Source organism: Platichthys flesus, chromosome 6 (assembly GCF_949316205.1).
Source record: "Platichthys flesus chromosome 6, fPlaFle2.1, whole genome shotgun sequence".
NCBI lineage: Eukaryota > Metazoa > Chordata > Actinopteri > Pleuronectiformes > Pleuronectidae > Platichthys > Platichthys flesus.
The window spans coordinates 27444724-27462734 of NC_084950.1; the positions used below are offsets into that span (position 1 = coordinate 27444724).

The following is an 18011-nucleotide window of genomic DNA, read 5'->3' on the forward strand; positions in this document are numbered from 1 at the left end:
GTGGAAGCATATATAATGAGAATAAAATTGGGCCGAGCACAGAGCCCTGTGGACCACCATGGTTAACTTTGGTGCGCACAGATGACTCATCATTAATTTGCACAAATTGGGAGCGATCAGAAAAATATGATTTAAACCAGTTAAGGGCGGTTCCATTAATGTTAATTAACTGTTTGAGTCTTTGTAATAAAATATGATGGTCAATTGGGTTGAATGCTGCACTGAGATCTAACAGAACGAGGACAGACACAAGTCCCTGATCTGAGGCTATTAAAAGGTCATTAGTGACTTTTGCCAAGGCTATCTCTGTACTGTGATTGGCTCTAAACCCCGATTGAAAGTCTTCATATATATTATTTTCCTGGAGAAACTCACACAGCTGATTGGCTACAACTTTTTCTAAGATTTAAGAAATGAAGGGGAGATTAGATATTGGCCTGTAATTGGCTAAAACCTCTGGGTCTAGGGTGGGTTTTTTGAGTAGGGGTTTGATGACAGCTATTTTAAAAGACTGGTACATAACCTGATGATAATGACAGATTGATAATGTTAAGTAACGAACTATCAATTAGGGGCAGAATTTCTTTAAGTAATTTGGTAGGAATGGGATCTAAGATACAGGTTGTTGGTTCAGAACCTGAGATTAATTTGGTAAACCTGATCACGGGTGATCAGAGAGAAGCTGTCTAAGTAATGGGTAGGATTCTCAGCCGTTTCTGAGATCTCTGTTGTTGGGAGGGTATTAGTGCCAATTGAGGGCAGGAGATGGTTGATTTTATTTCTAATAGTTTGAATTTTATCATTAAAAAAGGTCATAAAGATATTGCTATTTAGGGATCTAGGAATACTGGGTTCGGTGGAGGTGTGACTCTCTGTCAGCCTGGGTACAGTGCTGAAGAGAAACCTGGCGTTGTTTTTATTTTTTTATTCTATTCAACCTCTTCTATTAGTTTTGAATAGTAGGCGGCTCTTGCTTTTTGGAGAGCCTTTTTATATTCTTCAACACTATTCTTCCAGTCTATTAGATTTCAACATTGTTGCTGGAGCGCCACTTCCTTTCTAGTTTTCTTGATAATTTTTTTAACTCATTTGTCTGGGAATTATACCACGGAGCTAATTTACTATGTTTGACATTTTTCTTTTTTAGAGGCGCTATTGAGTCTAATGTTAAACGTAATGAGTCTGCAGAGCTATCAACGAGGTGGTCGATCTCAATGGTGCTCAGGGTTTTAAAGAATTTGTTGTTTATATCTACTGCTAATATGGGTTTAAATGTAATTGGGATTATTTCCTTAAATTTAGCTACAGCACTATCAGGTAGACATCTAGAAAATTAATTTTTTATTAGTGGCATATATTCAGTTATTGAAAAATCAAAGGTTATTAAATTATGGTCTGATAGAACTGGATTGCCCGGAAGTACTGTTAAATATTCACTTCCGAAACCGTACGATAATACAAGGTCAAGTGTGTGGTTACCACAATGAGTAGGTTTGTGCACACTGACTGAAACCAATAGTCTAGTATTGAAATAAATGCTACACTAAGGCAATCTTTATTATTATCAACATGAATATTAAAGTCACCAACAATAATAATTTTATCGGTCTTTAGGACTAAGTTTGATAAAAACTCAGGGAATTCCTTTAAAAATTCAGTGTAAGCCCTGGGAGCACGGTAAACTACGGCAAATATGATTGGCTGTTGGTGGTTCCTGGATTGGCGTGGAAGACTAAGAACCAGACATTCAAATGACTTGTAGCTGAGTTTAGGTTTAGGATTAATTGATAAACTGGAGTTAAAAATAGCAGAAACTCCACCTCTTCGCCCAATTTCTCTAGGATCCTGTGAATTGATATGACTGGGGGGAGTAGATTCATTTAGACTGACATATTCATCAGGAAGCAGCCACGTCTCAGTGAGGGACAATAAATCTATGTTGTAATCAGAGACTATTTCATTAACTAAAAGAGCCTTTTTTTCCAGTGATCTAATGTTTAAAAGACCACATTTAAAAGTCTGGGTTTCCTGTATTGTTTCAGAGGTTGTTTTAATTTGTATTACATTTTTGTGAGGAGTTCTCGCTCTGTTATTGTTTAATTTCAATAATATAATCGGACGGTGAACAGACACAATCTCTATGGGGTTTTGTGACTGATCCAGAGGGAGCGCAGAGAAGTGTTTAGCACTGCAGCTCTGCTTCCTGGTCCCAACTATGGGTTGTCATGTTATAGACTTAGTAATATTCCTAGATAAGAGAGCTGCTCCATCCCAAGTGGGATGAACGCCGTCTCTCCTAACAAGACCAGGTTTTCTCAAAAAAGTTAGCCAATTATCTATAAAGCCCACGGCGTTTACAGGACACCACCTCGACAGCCAGCTGTTAAAAGACAACATGCGGCTTAACATGTCATCACCTGTTGTATTAGGGAGCGGGCCAGAGAAAACTACTGTGTCTGACATCGTTTTAGCAAACACACACACCGACTCAACATTCAATTTAGTGACCTCCGACATACAAAGCCGGGAGTCGTTGCTGCCGACGTGAATTACGATTTTATTGTATTTACCTTTTTTAGTTTTAGCCATTAAATTAAGTTTAGATTCGATGTCGCCGGCTCTGGCCCCTGGGATACAATTAACTATAGTCGCTGGTGTCGCTAACCTGACGTTTCTCAGAACCGAGTCGCCAATAATCAGGGTTTGTTTATCAGCGGGTGCCTCGCTGAAAGGAGCACATGTACCACTACTGTTAAGGGAGGCAGAGGATTAGGTAATCATTAGACACTCGGAGCAAGAGAGAGCAGTGGAGCAACAGGGAGAGAGAGAGAAGACATCGCTGCTATAGAGCTACAAGGGTGAGCTCAGACTAAGGTGACCAGATTTCTGAAATGAAAATCGGGGACAATGCGGCGGTGAAAAATCATTACATATTATCATTATGAAATAATAAATGGGGACAAGTACTTTTTCATGTATTTTAACCAGCTTTAATTACACTAAAGGTCAGAGGTGCCATTAGGGGGCAAAAAGTTAGGAAAATTCTGAGGGCCCGTGGCCGTGACTGACAGGGGCCCTGAAAAAATATTAGATTATTAAAATCCATTAATGATGTGTTTTTATTAACATTAGTTATGTTAATAAAAACACATCATTAATGGATTTTAATAGAAAATGAAATTCATAATTAAACAAACACTTTATCAGTATGCAGAATGTTTCCTGTATGTCTTCACAGTGTTATATTATCACAGCTCAGTGTCAGTAGATATTGTAAAGTTAGTTGGACTATAAGATAATTGAAGCCTTCACAGGTAGAGGTGTGGTTACAGAAACTGCACATGGTTGGCGTTGCCTGTGTGTGATGGTGGGTCCCTCATTCATCCACCTCCGCCTCAGGAGCCTGGGTAGAATAAGAGCAGAGAACATGAGAAAAACTGCAAGAACAGAGCCAATAGTAATAGGCTACTGTATTAAAATCAAAACCTAAATTTATAAAGTGCACCCACAAAAGTCACTCATCAGGGGGACAGTTCCTTTACAATAAGTATGGCCTTGATGGAAGGAACAGTGAACCTATTTCTGCTGTCTGTCCATATGTCATTCATTTGAGAGAACACCCTCTCTACTGGTGCATTACTGCCGGGTAAGCACGACAACAGACACTAATCTTGGCAGGTTAGTGGAGGGGATGTCATTTTCTTTGAAATGAGTAAATACTGTGCTCCATCTCTGACTGAGTGGTGTCTCAATCTCTCTCCATTTCAAGAGTGATTCCCCCTTTAGGAACTCTTGCAGGGCAGAAACCTCATCAAACAAATCATCTTCTTTGATTTTCACATTGGGGCACTTTTCCTGCAGTGTGGCTGTTGCCTTCTGGATCTCTTCGCGCAGAGGTTTCTTTTTTAAAAGGAGACAGTGCAAGTCATTTAAATTGTCTGTATGCTTTCCCCAAGCTTGCAAGTAGTTCACAGCCGTTGTGAAGAAAGACTGAGTTGTATTGAGAAAGTTTTCTCAAGTAATTGCTGCATTTTCCACGAGCTCTCCCAGTAGTCCTCTGGCCAGTACTGGAATGAAGCTGTCGTCACGTCTTGCTGTCAATTTTATCTCCACCTCTCTCAGGATTGCAGCTGACTCCTAAGCACAGCGGTCCTGGCCTTCAAGCTTCTTGATTGTTTCACTAAATATGGCCAGGTTTCCATGGGAAAAAGGCAAGCCACAGTTCAGTCAGTGGATCTTCAAACATTCTTCGCAAGACAACAGGGCATTTCTCTTCAGAAAGAAAAAAGGCTTTAAGTGGTGCATACATTTTAAGCACTCTTTCTAGAGCAGGGAGCATGGACAGCCAGCGAACGTTGCTGTGTCCTAAGATTTTTTGATACTCTTGGCCAACAAATTCACAAAAGCTCTTCAATCTTTCCACTCTAACAGTGTAAATATGAAAATACCCGAATATCTTTGTGAGCAGGTACTCTACATCGATGGGAAGGGTATCCATAGCTGTTCTGGTTGCATTATGGATGATGTGGGCAGGACAACCCAGGCCAATCACCTCCCGCTGCAGTGCATTTTTCACTTTGGTGTGGACGTTGATTCTCCCCACCCTATTCAGCCTGCCAAAGTTGGTGTTTGTATTGTCGGCAGAGAATGCCACTACTTTATTTTCCAGGGAGAATTTTTCAATCACCACCATGATCTCAGCTGCAAGTTCCTCTGCCTTTTCTCCTTTAAGTTCAACAAAATCAAGCAATTTTGTTTCTATGGACATGCTGCCATCATTTGCTTTGCAATACCTGACGATTAATGGCAGCAGCTTCAAATGTCCATGATTGGATGAATCAATGGACAGGGAAACAAATTCAACCTGCTCTAGGTCCTGTCTTACCATATTGGTTGCCCATGGTGCGAAGATGTTATTCACTATGGCTTCAACTTTGGTCCGGCCACAGGAAAACTTTGGCTCATAAAGCTTCTTTGTCAGTTGTGCTGTGCAGTCCATAGATCGGTAACTATGATTGTGTTTCATAGTGTGGTACGCCAAGATGCCCTCCTGCACAGCTAACTCAAACTCCTTTTGGGAAGGCTCTGTCTTCTTATAGAATGTGGTGATAGTGGGCGTAAGAGCATTGGCAGTCAGCCCTTTTTTATGTTTTTTTGTCTGCTGATGCTCCACCACAGAATATCTCCCCCCACTGGCAATTGAAAAAGAAGACTGGCAAAGGGTGCAGTGGACCACTGTGTCGTCTTGGCCTGGGCGATAGGGGCGTATAAATGGAAATTCTTTCTGGATTTGTTCTGTAAAATGGCATTTGCGCTTCTTTGAAAGAGCCATCTTCTCCTCTACTCTTTTTGCCTCTCGTCTGTTCTCTTCTCCTTCAATGCTTTTCTTTTCTTCACCCTTCTTTCTTCTCTCCTTAGCTTCCCTCTGTTGTTTACTTCTTTATTTCTGCCTTTCCACACTATTCTCCTGCTCTTTTCCTCTTCTCTCCTTCACTCTGTTGTTTACTTCTTTATTTCACCTTTACTAAAAACAGTGACATATAAAACAGTGACTCAGGGCATCAGCTAATCAAATGGTCTGCATTTATAACTACTACAGTCATTGATTACCCACACAGCGCGAAACAAAACAGCAGCCTAACACACACAACTATCAACCATTGACTTATTATTAATTAATTAATTATTAATTAATCATCATTATTATTATTTTAACAGTCTCAGGTCACTATGCCTACAGGAAAATGACATGCTAACAAAGCAGTTCCACCTCCCCCTCTTCCAAAACAGAGCCACATACAATGTCATCACCTGGTAATCTCATGCTAACGTTACCATTACAGCTTCACTTATGACAGATATGAAAACATTGTCATAATGTTAACGTTCACTGACTTTTATAACGTTACGTTAGGTCTTCAGTTCAGATAAACAATCATACTTATTTTAACGTTACATCACTTCTCTCACACACACACACACACACACACACACACAGCCAAGTCTACTGCCAATTCACACAAAATAAATAAGTTCATACACAACATACCATTTATGACCGCTGATCTTCTCTTTTTCCTTTTTGCCGCCTCTAGATTGTTGTTGTTGACGCTGCTGCGTCTGGTCGTGCGTCTTGATAACGTCTGTACGTCATACGACGTTTTCTCTGGTGATGCGTTAAATGACTACAGTAATAACTGGTGTTTGAGTCTGCGCGGATTTTTCCCCCATTCGTTGTCAAAATCGGGGACATTTCCGGGGACAGCTTTGACCGGGGACAGATCACCGAAAACGGGGACTGTCCCCGGAAATCGGGGACGTCTGGTCACACTAGCTCAGACAGAACACAGAATCACTAAGCACGATAGAATAAGGATTGGTATCTGCGAGTGTTTAACTACAGACCGGTGATTTTAGCCGTAGTGCTATAGAGAAACAGTTGTGTTTAGCAGCGGACCTAATTCGCAAAGCGACCACCACCAGTGGCAAGAAAACAGGAAATGACGCAACACGCTTACCGTCTAAGACTAGGAAATATAGAGTGTCCTAGTCCATGATCAGAAGGTTGGTTTGTATCATGCTGGCGTTTCTATATCCTCCCTCCACACTCCTGCTGACCTGCAGTCACTTAAGGTAATAAATAACATTCTTTTAAAACAAGTTATCATGACCTGATCAGTACATGAAGGTTACTTAGTGTTTATAAGGCTGCATTTTTAACATAATGAAAAACTAGTCGTCAACATTGTGAACGCAAAGTTTAACACGAGATGTGACGTGCACAACCAGGACTCAGTGTTAATCATTGATAAATAACTAAATACATGAGTTTTTCATCTAAATCATAACCATCCAAAAAGTCGGAACAAATGAACGTGAACTAGTTCATATTTAGAACAGTGAACTTAGTTAAAAAAAACATTTGGCATTTGGCTAAAAAAAAAACATTTGACATTTGGCTAACCCTTCCCATTCGGGAGGGGGGTTGTTGTAACGTCTAAGTGAAGGTTCGGACCCCAAGCAGACAAGGAGTGGTTTGTAGATGGATAATGTCGTCGCCAGGCACTAAATTTGACCTCGCCTCCGGCGATTGGACAAGCGTGTTTGTTGATCCAGGATTTGAGAAGGAATAATTAGACACTTATACATGAAGGTCTGGAAATTGAACATTTATTGTAAAACAATGAAATACTTACAGAGAGTCTCTGGGGTTCTGCCGGACACGTCACCAGGTTCACTGGATCATGTCGAGAAGAAGCCCCCCACATCCTAAGTCCACAGTATTTATACAGACACAGGGGGCAGCACAGAGGCGGTTCTTTTTCTTTGAGAGAATTCAGTTATTGGCCAGATGTATACTGTTTCCTCAAAGTGCAGTTTTTTGCAAGCACATCACTTTCAACTGACCAGGTGTCCCACTACTGTGGCCTTGGCCAACAGGGAGGCTGCTACATCGGAGAGAGACAGATTAGACAGAGAGGAGGATTTCATATCTTTTTCTCACCACGTTTCATGAAACACCTCTTTGTATTAATTCTGGCATGACCTCTCTCTTCCTGAGAACCTGTGCTTGTTGTGCAAACCCTGTGTCTGAGTCAAAAAGATAGACATCATCCCAAGAAAAGAAACAGTTGTAGCATAAGCATTATTGATTATCTAGATTATGCAGCTAATATTTATTCACAGGATATAGGTAAAATATAGTCACAAGATACAGAGAAACATAGATATCTCAACAATAAGGAACAGAGTTTATTTAGCTGGCGAGGAAAAGGAAGGCAGGAGTATCAGGGTGCTGGCTGGCTTGTAGATCCTGGCAACGTGGAGGATGAAGAGCCGAGCGACGAGGCACACAAGAGTCCTGGGTGAAGAAAGTAACAAGGTTAGCTTACATCCAAATGACAAGGAAGTCGAGAGTTTTCTGCTCATCACTTGCTACCATATTGGACGGAATAATCTGGCGTCGAAGTGCTGAGACGCCCAGGCTTAAATGGAGGAGGATGATGAGGAGGATTGGATGCAGGTGTGCCTCATCCTGCTGCAGCCATCAGCCAGCCACACCCCCTGCCACACACAACACACAGGGGAACACAGAAGGGAAGGGGAAGAACACAGCCACAAACTACACAACACAAACGCCACAGTTGTTAAACAGTCAATGGATGAGATCTTCTGATCACATGAATACAAACACTGCCTAGTTAAGGCAATCAGGTCAATTTCATTCAGTAAGACAGGAGAACAGCATGATCAGATTGCTGTGTCTGGGGTAATCAGGTAACTGTGTTTAGACTAATCAAGCCAAGAAACAGCATGATCAAAGTTACATTTTTAGAGATTCAATCATGATCAATCAAAGGAGAAATAAACATGATTATATTATGGTCACATGTTACATTTCCCTTACACTCCCTTTAATAATTCATTACCAGGTTTATTCACTAGCTGAATAATTACCCTAGATTATTAACTATGAGATATAAACTTTTGACATTTGATTACAGCTGCATCACGTCAACTGGCAGCCCCAACATGTAGGATTGTGTTTATTGTAATAATAATTTGTATAGTTATTATCATTACTGTTGGGATCTAGTAATTGTGAACATGTTGCTTTGTTATGGAGTCCAAAGAGAGCCTCCAGATTTCAGTCTTCCAGGGTGCTTCAACTTCACACCTAGGTGTTAAAACTGTCCCTGGATACAACTTTTAACCAATATTGGTCGCTCTTGGCCCCATGACCCATGAGGTGACCAGGCCAATATAAGCCCAGTTCCCTGTCTTTTCTTTCTCTTTCCACTCATTAATCCTGGAGGTCACTACTCAACTTCTCATGAAGGAGAGCTACGCCTCTCCTGCTCACTGAGCCAGGGAAGCTTCCTCCCTACCCAAGCTCTATCAACCTTCAAGCAGGCCTGCCTGGAGAAGACTGCTAAAACTTTCCAAAAGGCAGCGCCTAAGAGCCTGCCTAAGAACTTCAGCACAAGAGTTGCATCATACAGTGGAACCACAACAGCAGGAGCCACGAACCAGCAAGACGACTTCACTGGACTTCAAACAGCACATCAACCTTTTGCCCCCTATTCATGGATGGTTAACACAACTGGGCTTAATAATTATACTAGGCTAAGCAAAGACTGTTCCATTCTATTCATGTGATGTTTATAAGTTTGACTTGTGTTGTTGGAATATTTGGTAATAATTAATTAATTATTTGACAGTTAATGTTAGTTATGTTATGCTCTTTACAGTCTTTCTTTGCATGCAACTAAAGGCTGAAATATGCTACTCCGACTCCGTTACGGAGGACTGGACGGACGGATACGGCAGACACTTTTTCATTTATAAAAACAATTCACTGCCAGTACAGTAGGTGGCGCAAGGGAAGACGAGCTTAGAGAAGCCTACCTCATGACGTCTTTGTATGTAGAAGAAGTCGTAGATCGTTTATTTACCTCCTCCCGGCTTTCCTCACACACAGTGAATGATGGCAACTAACAGACAAAGGCTGTTGATGGAGCTGGAGCTGCTTGACATGGAAGAGGACTTGTTTGTAACTTATTTTATGAGATGAGAACAACAACAGAATCGTAGTTGTATTTGGGTTTTAATGTGGCGGTTCGGTGATATAGGGAAAGAAACAAGAAGTGTGAGGTCCGGAAATGATAGCGGACCGATCACACCCAAGGGGTATCCCTAGGCTCTCCAACATACACCCTCTCCGAGCACCTCGGAGAGGGTGTTCCTGGTGGTATGAACACTCCATGGGGTCTTTAGTCTTCATAGTGGCCAGCCGCCATTTTGAAAGCACATTCACTTACACAGACACACACATACACTTACTCACATTAACTTCTTTATATAGTAAGTACACCTTTAGTAGTTTGTGTTTTTATACTTTTATTATCTATATAATAATATGTTGTCTTCATTAATGTTGCATAAGTGTGATTTTGCCAAACTCTACACTGTCAAGAACTCCATATCCTTCAACTCTGCTAACTACCTATATTGTAATTTTGGTTATAATTATAAATGTAATTATTGATAAGAGTTCCAGATTTCTAGTAAGAACTTTCATGAAACTTAAACCATAAATTGGCTATCTTTTCCCTCTGTTTGAATGGTGGTGCCCTGATTAAACTTTAATCAATTCAAGTTATTATTTAAAATTAATATTTTTTATATAAATTTCCTTTCTGATAATCAAATTTATTGAATGCCTCAAGGCACACCATTTATTGGTGTCACATTGAAGGTATCACATGCACAACATTTCCAACACCAGAATTACCATTACTCTTCAGATCCGTCATTCACTTTAAACCCTATAGACATTGTCTTTTAATTAAATAAATCAAACATAAGTAGAGAAAATTTTCCTCTTAAAACCTTATAGAAATTAACAAAATCTCTGCAAATCAAGATAGATAAATGTGGTCTCTTAAACATGATATCATTGCCATCCAAAGCTGTTTAGGAAATTAATTTGAATTAATAATTAGTGTCAAGGAGGTAGAATTATTTTTACTATCAATCTTATCAATTAATCCCAATTTTAAAATCCTCTATATCCCATTTGAAGGATCTGGAATTGCTAATCTAATTTTAATTCTATTATAATCTACAATCTACAATTCTCTTTCCACAGCTCCCTGAATGATTACGAGATTTTACAAGACAGCAGCCATGTTAAGTCTTTTATCTAAACTGTCACATGGGAGATGACATCCCAGGCAGTGATAGCTGTACTCATATTGCATCGTCAGAACCAGCATGCTCTGTCACAAGCAAGAATACATGACCTGCACCACAAATGATCCCACAACGCCAATAGCAGCATCTGGAGTTTATGTTGGGATTTTATGAGAGGTCCAGGTATAGAATATGTCCTCAAGCAAAGATCTGGAACATCATAATGTCTTACTAGCATTATTATTTTACATTATTGTAAAGCGCTTTGAGTTGCAATCAAGACTACAAAAGCGCTATAGAAATACAAAACCAAAACCATTTATGATTAGGTGCAACATATATTGAAATATCAGATGTATCAACATTGTCTGCATCCAACAATTTACCGTCAAATCAAAGCAAGTGATATACATATTCTAACAGTATTAAAAAGAGATTAAAAATCCATTGCTCTATCAAAATTTGACAATTCTGAATAATTTATTGATTATAGGTCCAATTTTAATGGCGTCTGGTTCTGGATCCAGAATAATGTCTACCATCTCCATATTAGTGGACGGGACATGGACCAAACTAAAAATACATCATTTTTGTCTCTGTCATTTTACGCTGTTGTATCCTCAAGGGTTTTCTGGGTATGAATGGGTTAAAAAACTGTTATATAAAATTCTTTTAGTCAAGCATTTTTATGATGTGGTTGTTTACCATTGAGGTTTGTGGCTCCAAACTGGTGCTACATAGAGCTAAGATACAATATGTTAGCTCGTGTTCAGAGTGTTCAGAGTGGATGCAGAGGAACTAATATATACCATGTAGCCAACAGCCAGACAATTGGGTGTCAACGATGTATGTCATTCTTTATTTTATATTGATATGCTCACTCTAAATTGTCTCCAATCAGCCAATACTGATGATAACAGCAGAGGGTTTAAATAGTTAAACATACTGATCTCTCTCTCTTTCTTTCTCTCTCTCTCTCTCTCTCTCTCTCTCTCTCTCTCTCTCTCTCTCTCTCTCTCTCTCTCTCTCTCTCTCTGTGTGTTTTTCCCTCACAGAGGATAACGTTTGTTCTGTGATATCAAAGGGTTACATCTCTGGCCTATTGCAACTTTACGAGGACTGGCACAGCAGAGATACTGAACAAACTGCCATAGAAATCCAGCTCATGCTGCTGCGCTGCCTCCATAAGGTCACCCACAACAATCCTGGCAGACAGACTTTCATATCCCAGGGAGGACTCAGACTGCTGTATCACACCTCACAGGTAAAATTCATAGCTGTATTTATTAAGCGCCACTCAAATTGCTTTACAATACAGCTTTCCCCCTTTGTGCAGCACTTTCCCTATCATACATCACTCATACACTTCCGGCACAGTCCTCAATCTAAGGCAACTTCGAATCAATTGGTCAAACCATATAAACACACATTTGCATGCACAAATGCTCAGTGGACAAACAATGTACTTCTGCATCACACTCTGTATTTTTTTGCCTTTTAGTTTCTTCTATGTCCTATTCATTACTGAAGCTGCACATTTCAATTCCCAGTTCTTTCAGTGAGAGCATTCCAGAAATCATGTCTGGCACACCAGTGTTACAAGGTAGAAGCTCTTTGTCAGACAAGCCAAACCACAACTTAATCACCTGTTTTCTCAAATGTTGAGACTGTGATTTCCAATGCTCTTTTTGAGAAGCTTTGGAATTGATCAAGGCTAAATTATATCACATACTCTTCAAGATTAAACTCCATCAATAACAGTAAATGAAAGAGAGAGGAGAGGGAGACCAGGAATACTTGGGCACAATCAGGTATCAGCTCTCACTAGTTATAATGAAACAATAACAGTGTTAAGATGCTATTGATTATTAACGATAGCAGCAACAGTTCATATAATAATTAATACGCATTATTATTATTATTATTATTAATAATAATAACAGAGTCAGAGTTACCTGCTCTTTCATAAGAGAATGAAAAAGAGAGGGAGACTATGGGAGGAAGAAACATTTTAGTGAATTAAGATAAATAAATGTATGTGGGGGCAGAGAGACAATGAGAAGGGGAGAAGTGCTCAGTGCTTGATGGGAGTTCCCTGAGCATTCTAGACCTATAGCAGCCTAACTAAGGGATGGTTCAGGACTCACCTGATCCAGACCTAACTATAGACTTTATCAACATAGGCTTCATGATGACGCCAAGATGAACATCTGAAGATATGTCCCTAACATCAACTGGTGGTTGGCATTATAATTAGTTTAGTAGACCTTCAAACATACAAGGGGTATTCTCCATCCATGTTCTAAAATAAAGTCTTATTCCTTTAATATTCATATTTATGCCCATTATGCTTATAGCAGTACCAGTTTTGTAGATTACAGCTTAATTTGTACATCGTTATCCCTTTGTAATACACAGTACAGTCCAGCTAGAGCAAATGATTAGTCTATTAACATGTCACTTTTTTGTTTTTACCTTTGTAGACAGATTTGTTGACGAAAGGTCTGGAGTCTCTGATTGAGCCCTCTGTGCAGTTGATGAGGAAGTGTCTCCCCAAAACGCCTCTACCACTGACATCAGATCAGTCTGCATATACCTTCCTCATGCCAGGAAGTGTGCATACCGTCCCTGATGTAGACATTTTACCAGGTACTGTAAACAATCAAAGTAATGACACAACTTTTGGTAAAGCTTTACGTTACAGCCCACAACACAGTTTGGTTCATTTCCCATCCACTAACATGGAGGCAGCTGGATTTGCTACCTAAGATACCAGGAGGTGAGCTTTAATCTGGACATTTGGAAGGGATAGACAGAATTGCAATAGATGTTGCATGTAAAATAGCACATCAACAAAATAACAATATTTACTGCATTCATGAGAAAAGAAAGTGTGTAAATGGAGAGATGTATCAATGTCTAAAGTTTTGACAAAAGAAAATGTCAGCGAGGGAGCAGCAATGACTGATATTGTATATCTAGCAATCTAGTAATAATCATAATCCACAATCCTCTGCCACCACGATCCACATTGTGCCTCCAGCTGCAGCTGAATCTGCAATTAAACAAGGCCTTCAGGAGAGAATGAAGATGAATATGGAAGAAAGCAAAGAGATGCTCCATGTGTCAACAACAATTACAGTATAACAATGAGCTGGTCCAAGACAGACCTGAGGCAGCTATAACTATAAGCGTTATCAAAAAGGAAGGTTTTAAGACCATTATTAAACGTAAGAGGGGGTCTGCACCCTGAATTGAAACTGGGAGATTTCCACAGGAGAGGAGTTTGATAGCCGAAGGCTGAACTCTCCACTGTACTTTTAGAAATTTTAGTGATGAAAATTATGGGGGAATCCTAGGACTGCAGTACTCTAGTGGGGTGACAAGGGTCTAGTGTTTTTAAAGTATAAGGACACTAAATCAATAAGGGCTTTGTAGGTGAGTGAATTTAACAGGGAGTCAATGTAGTGAAAGTAATACAGGTAATCTTTTCTCGTAGATCTTGTCATTAAACTTGATGTAGCATTTTGGACAAGCTGCAGAGTCTTTTAAGAATCATAAGTCGTTAGGAATTACAGTAATCAAGTCTGGAGGAAGCTAATGTGAGAATGCATTTTTCCGAATCTGCATCTTTAAAAAGAAATAGGATGTGCCTTATTTTGGCAGTACTTGAAATTTGTTATAAAGGTTAATCAGAGGACAAATCCGGAACAAAGATAAGTCACAGATTCCTGGCGCTTTTGCTTGAGGCAAAGGCAATGCCATCCAGAACAGCTACTCTATATCATTAGATATTGTATCTAACTTTTGTAACTTTGTTTTGTCTTTTTACTGAACATATCAATCAATCAATAACATTTTGTTTGTATAGCCCATATTCCCAAATCCAAATTTGTCTCATAGGGCTTTAACAAAGTGTGACATCAGCTTCCCTTAGCCCTCAACAAGAGTAAGGAAAAACAACAAAAAAATTTTTTAAAAGGGTAAAAAGAACATACCCTGTATACCAGGCCAATACAATTGGGATGAGCACAGCAACCTGAGAAACCTTTTCGAACTTTTTCGAACTGATCACTCATAATGTAATCGTATAAATTGGATAAAACTGTAAGTACAGCAAAATACTTTTGTTTTGGTAATATTTGAAGGTAAAGCAATCACACTAGAAACAATCAATATTGATAATAAATGAATAGGTATAATGCAGTTTGAATAATTGTTTGGTTTTGTTTGGTTGTGTATTCCATATTTCCAAATTAATATGAGAGTATGTGTTTTTATTGTAGCCTTGTTTTTTGCTGAGGAAAAGGTAATTCTTCAGGCTAGACTTAAAGGGATAGTTCACCCAGAAATGAAAATGTACTCATTATCTACTCACCACTTTGCCGATGGAGGGGTTGGTAAAGTGATTGAGTCCACAAAACACTTTAGAAGTACAGAGGTAAACAGAGTTGCAGCAGAATGCAATACAATGAAAGAAATTGGTGACCAAATCTTCAAACATAATTAAACAACAGAAAAATCATTACATGCCTCGTTACTGCTCGTGTGTTGTTATCCACAATGTAAGTGTCCACAAGCCTCGAAACTCAAATTTGACTAGAAAAAAGGTAATTTCCATTGTGTTTTAATCCTAATCCTCCGACGAGGTGCATTCAGGGACTGTCGAAAACATCCACTAGCTGAGTCAATTCTGGTGGACTTGAGTAGATAATGAGTGAATTTTCTTTTCTGGGTGAACTATCTCTTTAACATGCACACACATATTGGACACTGACATTTTCACTTAACTTTCTCTCTTGTGACCAGATAACAGCAGTGAGGAGAGTGACGATGATAACACTGACAAGCAACAGGCAGAGAGCAAAGATTATGTAAGTGTGTCCCTGTGTGTGTATGTCTTATGTTTATGCATTTGTGTGTAATTTCTGAGCCTTTGATTATCAGGACACTTGGTGCTGGTGCTGTGGTAATTATGTTTTTTCACAAAAATGTGTTTTTGCATGTTAAAGGAAATTGTCTTGCTTTGAACTTAATCAACTGTTGTTTAAAAAAAAATGTATCAAAACCATTTGATTGATGCTAGCTGAAGATTAGCCTGAATTGCTAAGAGATGTTGTTTTTTCTAAAACGGTGGCTGAAGCTCAAGTTACGTTTTTTTTTCCAAAAAGAAAAATGTTGGCTGTAAAGTAAAGTGGGACAAATGCTTTGTGAGACATGAAGCACAAGTTAAGTGCAGTCTTAAACATATTTTAGTGTAATATTACATTACATATGTTTTATTTTTAATGTCAACCATTTTGAAAAGCCATCATCCCAAGAAACTACACCAGGAAGACAACCTGGGGCCAAACACCCCTCGCAGAGATTGAGAGTGCAGCCGCTGAGGTCATGCAAGGAAAGAAGTCCTTAAGAAAAGCTGGAAGGGATGGAAATATTGACAAACAACCCTCAAAAGATTCATAAAGAACAAAGAGAAAGGGGAAGTAAAATCAGTAGCCTGGGGTGTAGTAGCTGAGGCAAAGAGAATATTCACAGATGAGATGGAGGAGGAGCTTGCCAAACACTTGAAACAACTAGCTGACCAGTTCCATGGACTTGCTCCAGTTAAGTGCCGTGAACTAGCATTTGAATACCCAGAGACAATATCCCTGTCCCTGCCAATTGTACAGAGAAACAATGTGCCGGTAAGCTAGGGTGTGCTAGAGATCACGTGAATCATAATAATCATAAATGTGCTTAATTGACCAATCCCCATGATTCTTTTACTATTCCGATATTAGTTTTGGAATGTGTGGTTGTCAAGCTTGCTGTCAGAATTTTAACCATTACAACATGTGTTGTTATGGTAGTTCTAAAGTGGAAAAAGTAAGTGGATCACTTTACCCCCTTGATTTCTCACTTTTTTTAAAACAATCATATTTTCACTGCCCTTTGCCCTGAAGACATTCTGATCATTTCCATTCTTAGGAAACATCCTGAATTAATGGGAAATGTGTAAATTTTACTGAAATATCATTTTAGCTCGCCTAGCCTATTATTATCTCAATATAAATAAAGATTTGTGCACATCAAAATAATTATCAACTTAAAGTGACCTCTTTTGGGATCATAATAAAGATATGTTCTCAAACTGAACTCATGAACTTAATTATAGCTAAACACTTCTTCCCAAAAAATTAATCATTAACTTAGTTTTAAATAAAAGATTAGCTCAAAACATATTTTTTTTATATTTATCATCTTAAAATATCTCCTTTAAGGATCGAAAAGAATACTGACAGGTTGCTTGTTTCCGCTTGCTTCTGGGAGGCTTTTCACATCATGTCTTGAGATGACCTGAATTCAGAAAGTTTCCTCTTAAAAAACTCAGGTGGCTTAGCAACATGACTTTCATGTTTTGTCTGGAGATACCGCTGAAGATGTGGTGGCTTAATGCCACTGTTGGCAAATCTCTCCCCACAGAAAAAAACAAAAAGTGTAAATAACCCAATCTATGTTAATGTTAATATTGGTGAAGTGTCTTTGTCATTTTATTGTGAAATATTTGTTCGCTTTAAGGTCATACAATTTCATTTCCGCTTTTGTATTACATGCTTTTATTTTGAAAGGGTACCGGTAGAGACGCGGACTTCTTGTCATGAATCATTAACTTCACAACGGAAAACTTTTACGTTTTAGCGCCCCTTTCGAAGAGGCACAAGCTCTCACGGTGTTGTTTAGGGAAGGCTCTCTGCTCTGGTTTCGCCTTCTTTGGCGCTTGTCCCTCCGTGTTTCAGCAGTATTGCTGCTGCATTTCAACTCGACTCCATTGTTGAAGTTTTCAAGGCAGGTGATGACAGGCGATGACAGGTGGCGTGTGCCAGGTTGGGTCAAACCATCGGTATGGGGGAGATTCAGTTTTTTTAGGATAATTAAATTGAAAAGCCTACTGAATATAAAATTGAGTTCATAAACTTACACTTATATTATATTGAATATTTGTTAAGTAACAATTTTTCAAGGATTTTTGAATGGATGCTAATTTTAAATATAAAGAAAAAAAATCCCAAGTACCCCCTGGAGTACCTTCAAGTACCCCCAGGGGTACACGTACCCCCATTTGAGAACCACTGGTCTAGGACATCCTGTATTGCACACTTAACAATGGAGCAGGCTCTTCTGTGGACTCTACATGTGCTCTGATCATGTGGTCATGTGTTCATGCTTAAAGTAGATGCATTTAATGGGGCTATAAATAGACTCTGTTGCGTATTTTCTTTTTTGGAAGGTGTTTGGGATTGGGGGTACGTGAAACCGGTCGGGATGTAGAAGCA

General features: G+C 39.2%; 1 protein-coding gene across 2 annotated transcripts in view; it reads left to right on the forward strand.

Moving 5' to 3' along the window:
• The window catches only part of LOC133955570 (cytosolic carboxypeptidase 4), a 166511-nt gene that overhangs the window by 46381 nt on the left and 102119 nt on the right, over nucleotides 1–18011 (forward strand). For both annotated transcript variants that reach the window (XM_062390471.1, XM_062390472.1), the window contains exons 7-9: nucleotides 11751–11959; nucleotides 13179–13344; nucleotides 15505–15569. In XM_062390471.1, the coding sequence (XP_062246455.1) occupies nucleotides 11751–11959; nucleotides 13179–13344; nucleotides 15505–15569 (440 nt within the window). The remainder of the gene's footprint in view (nucleotides 1–11750; nucleotides 11960–13178; nucleotides 13345–15504; nucleotides 15570–18011) is intronic.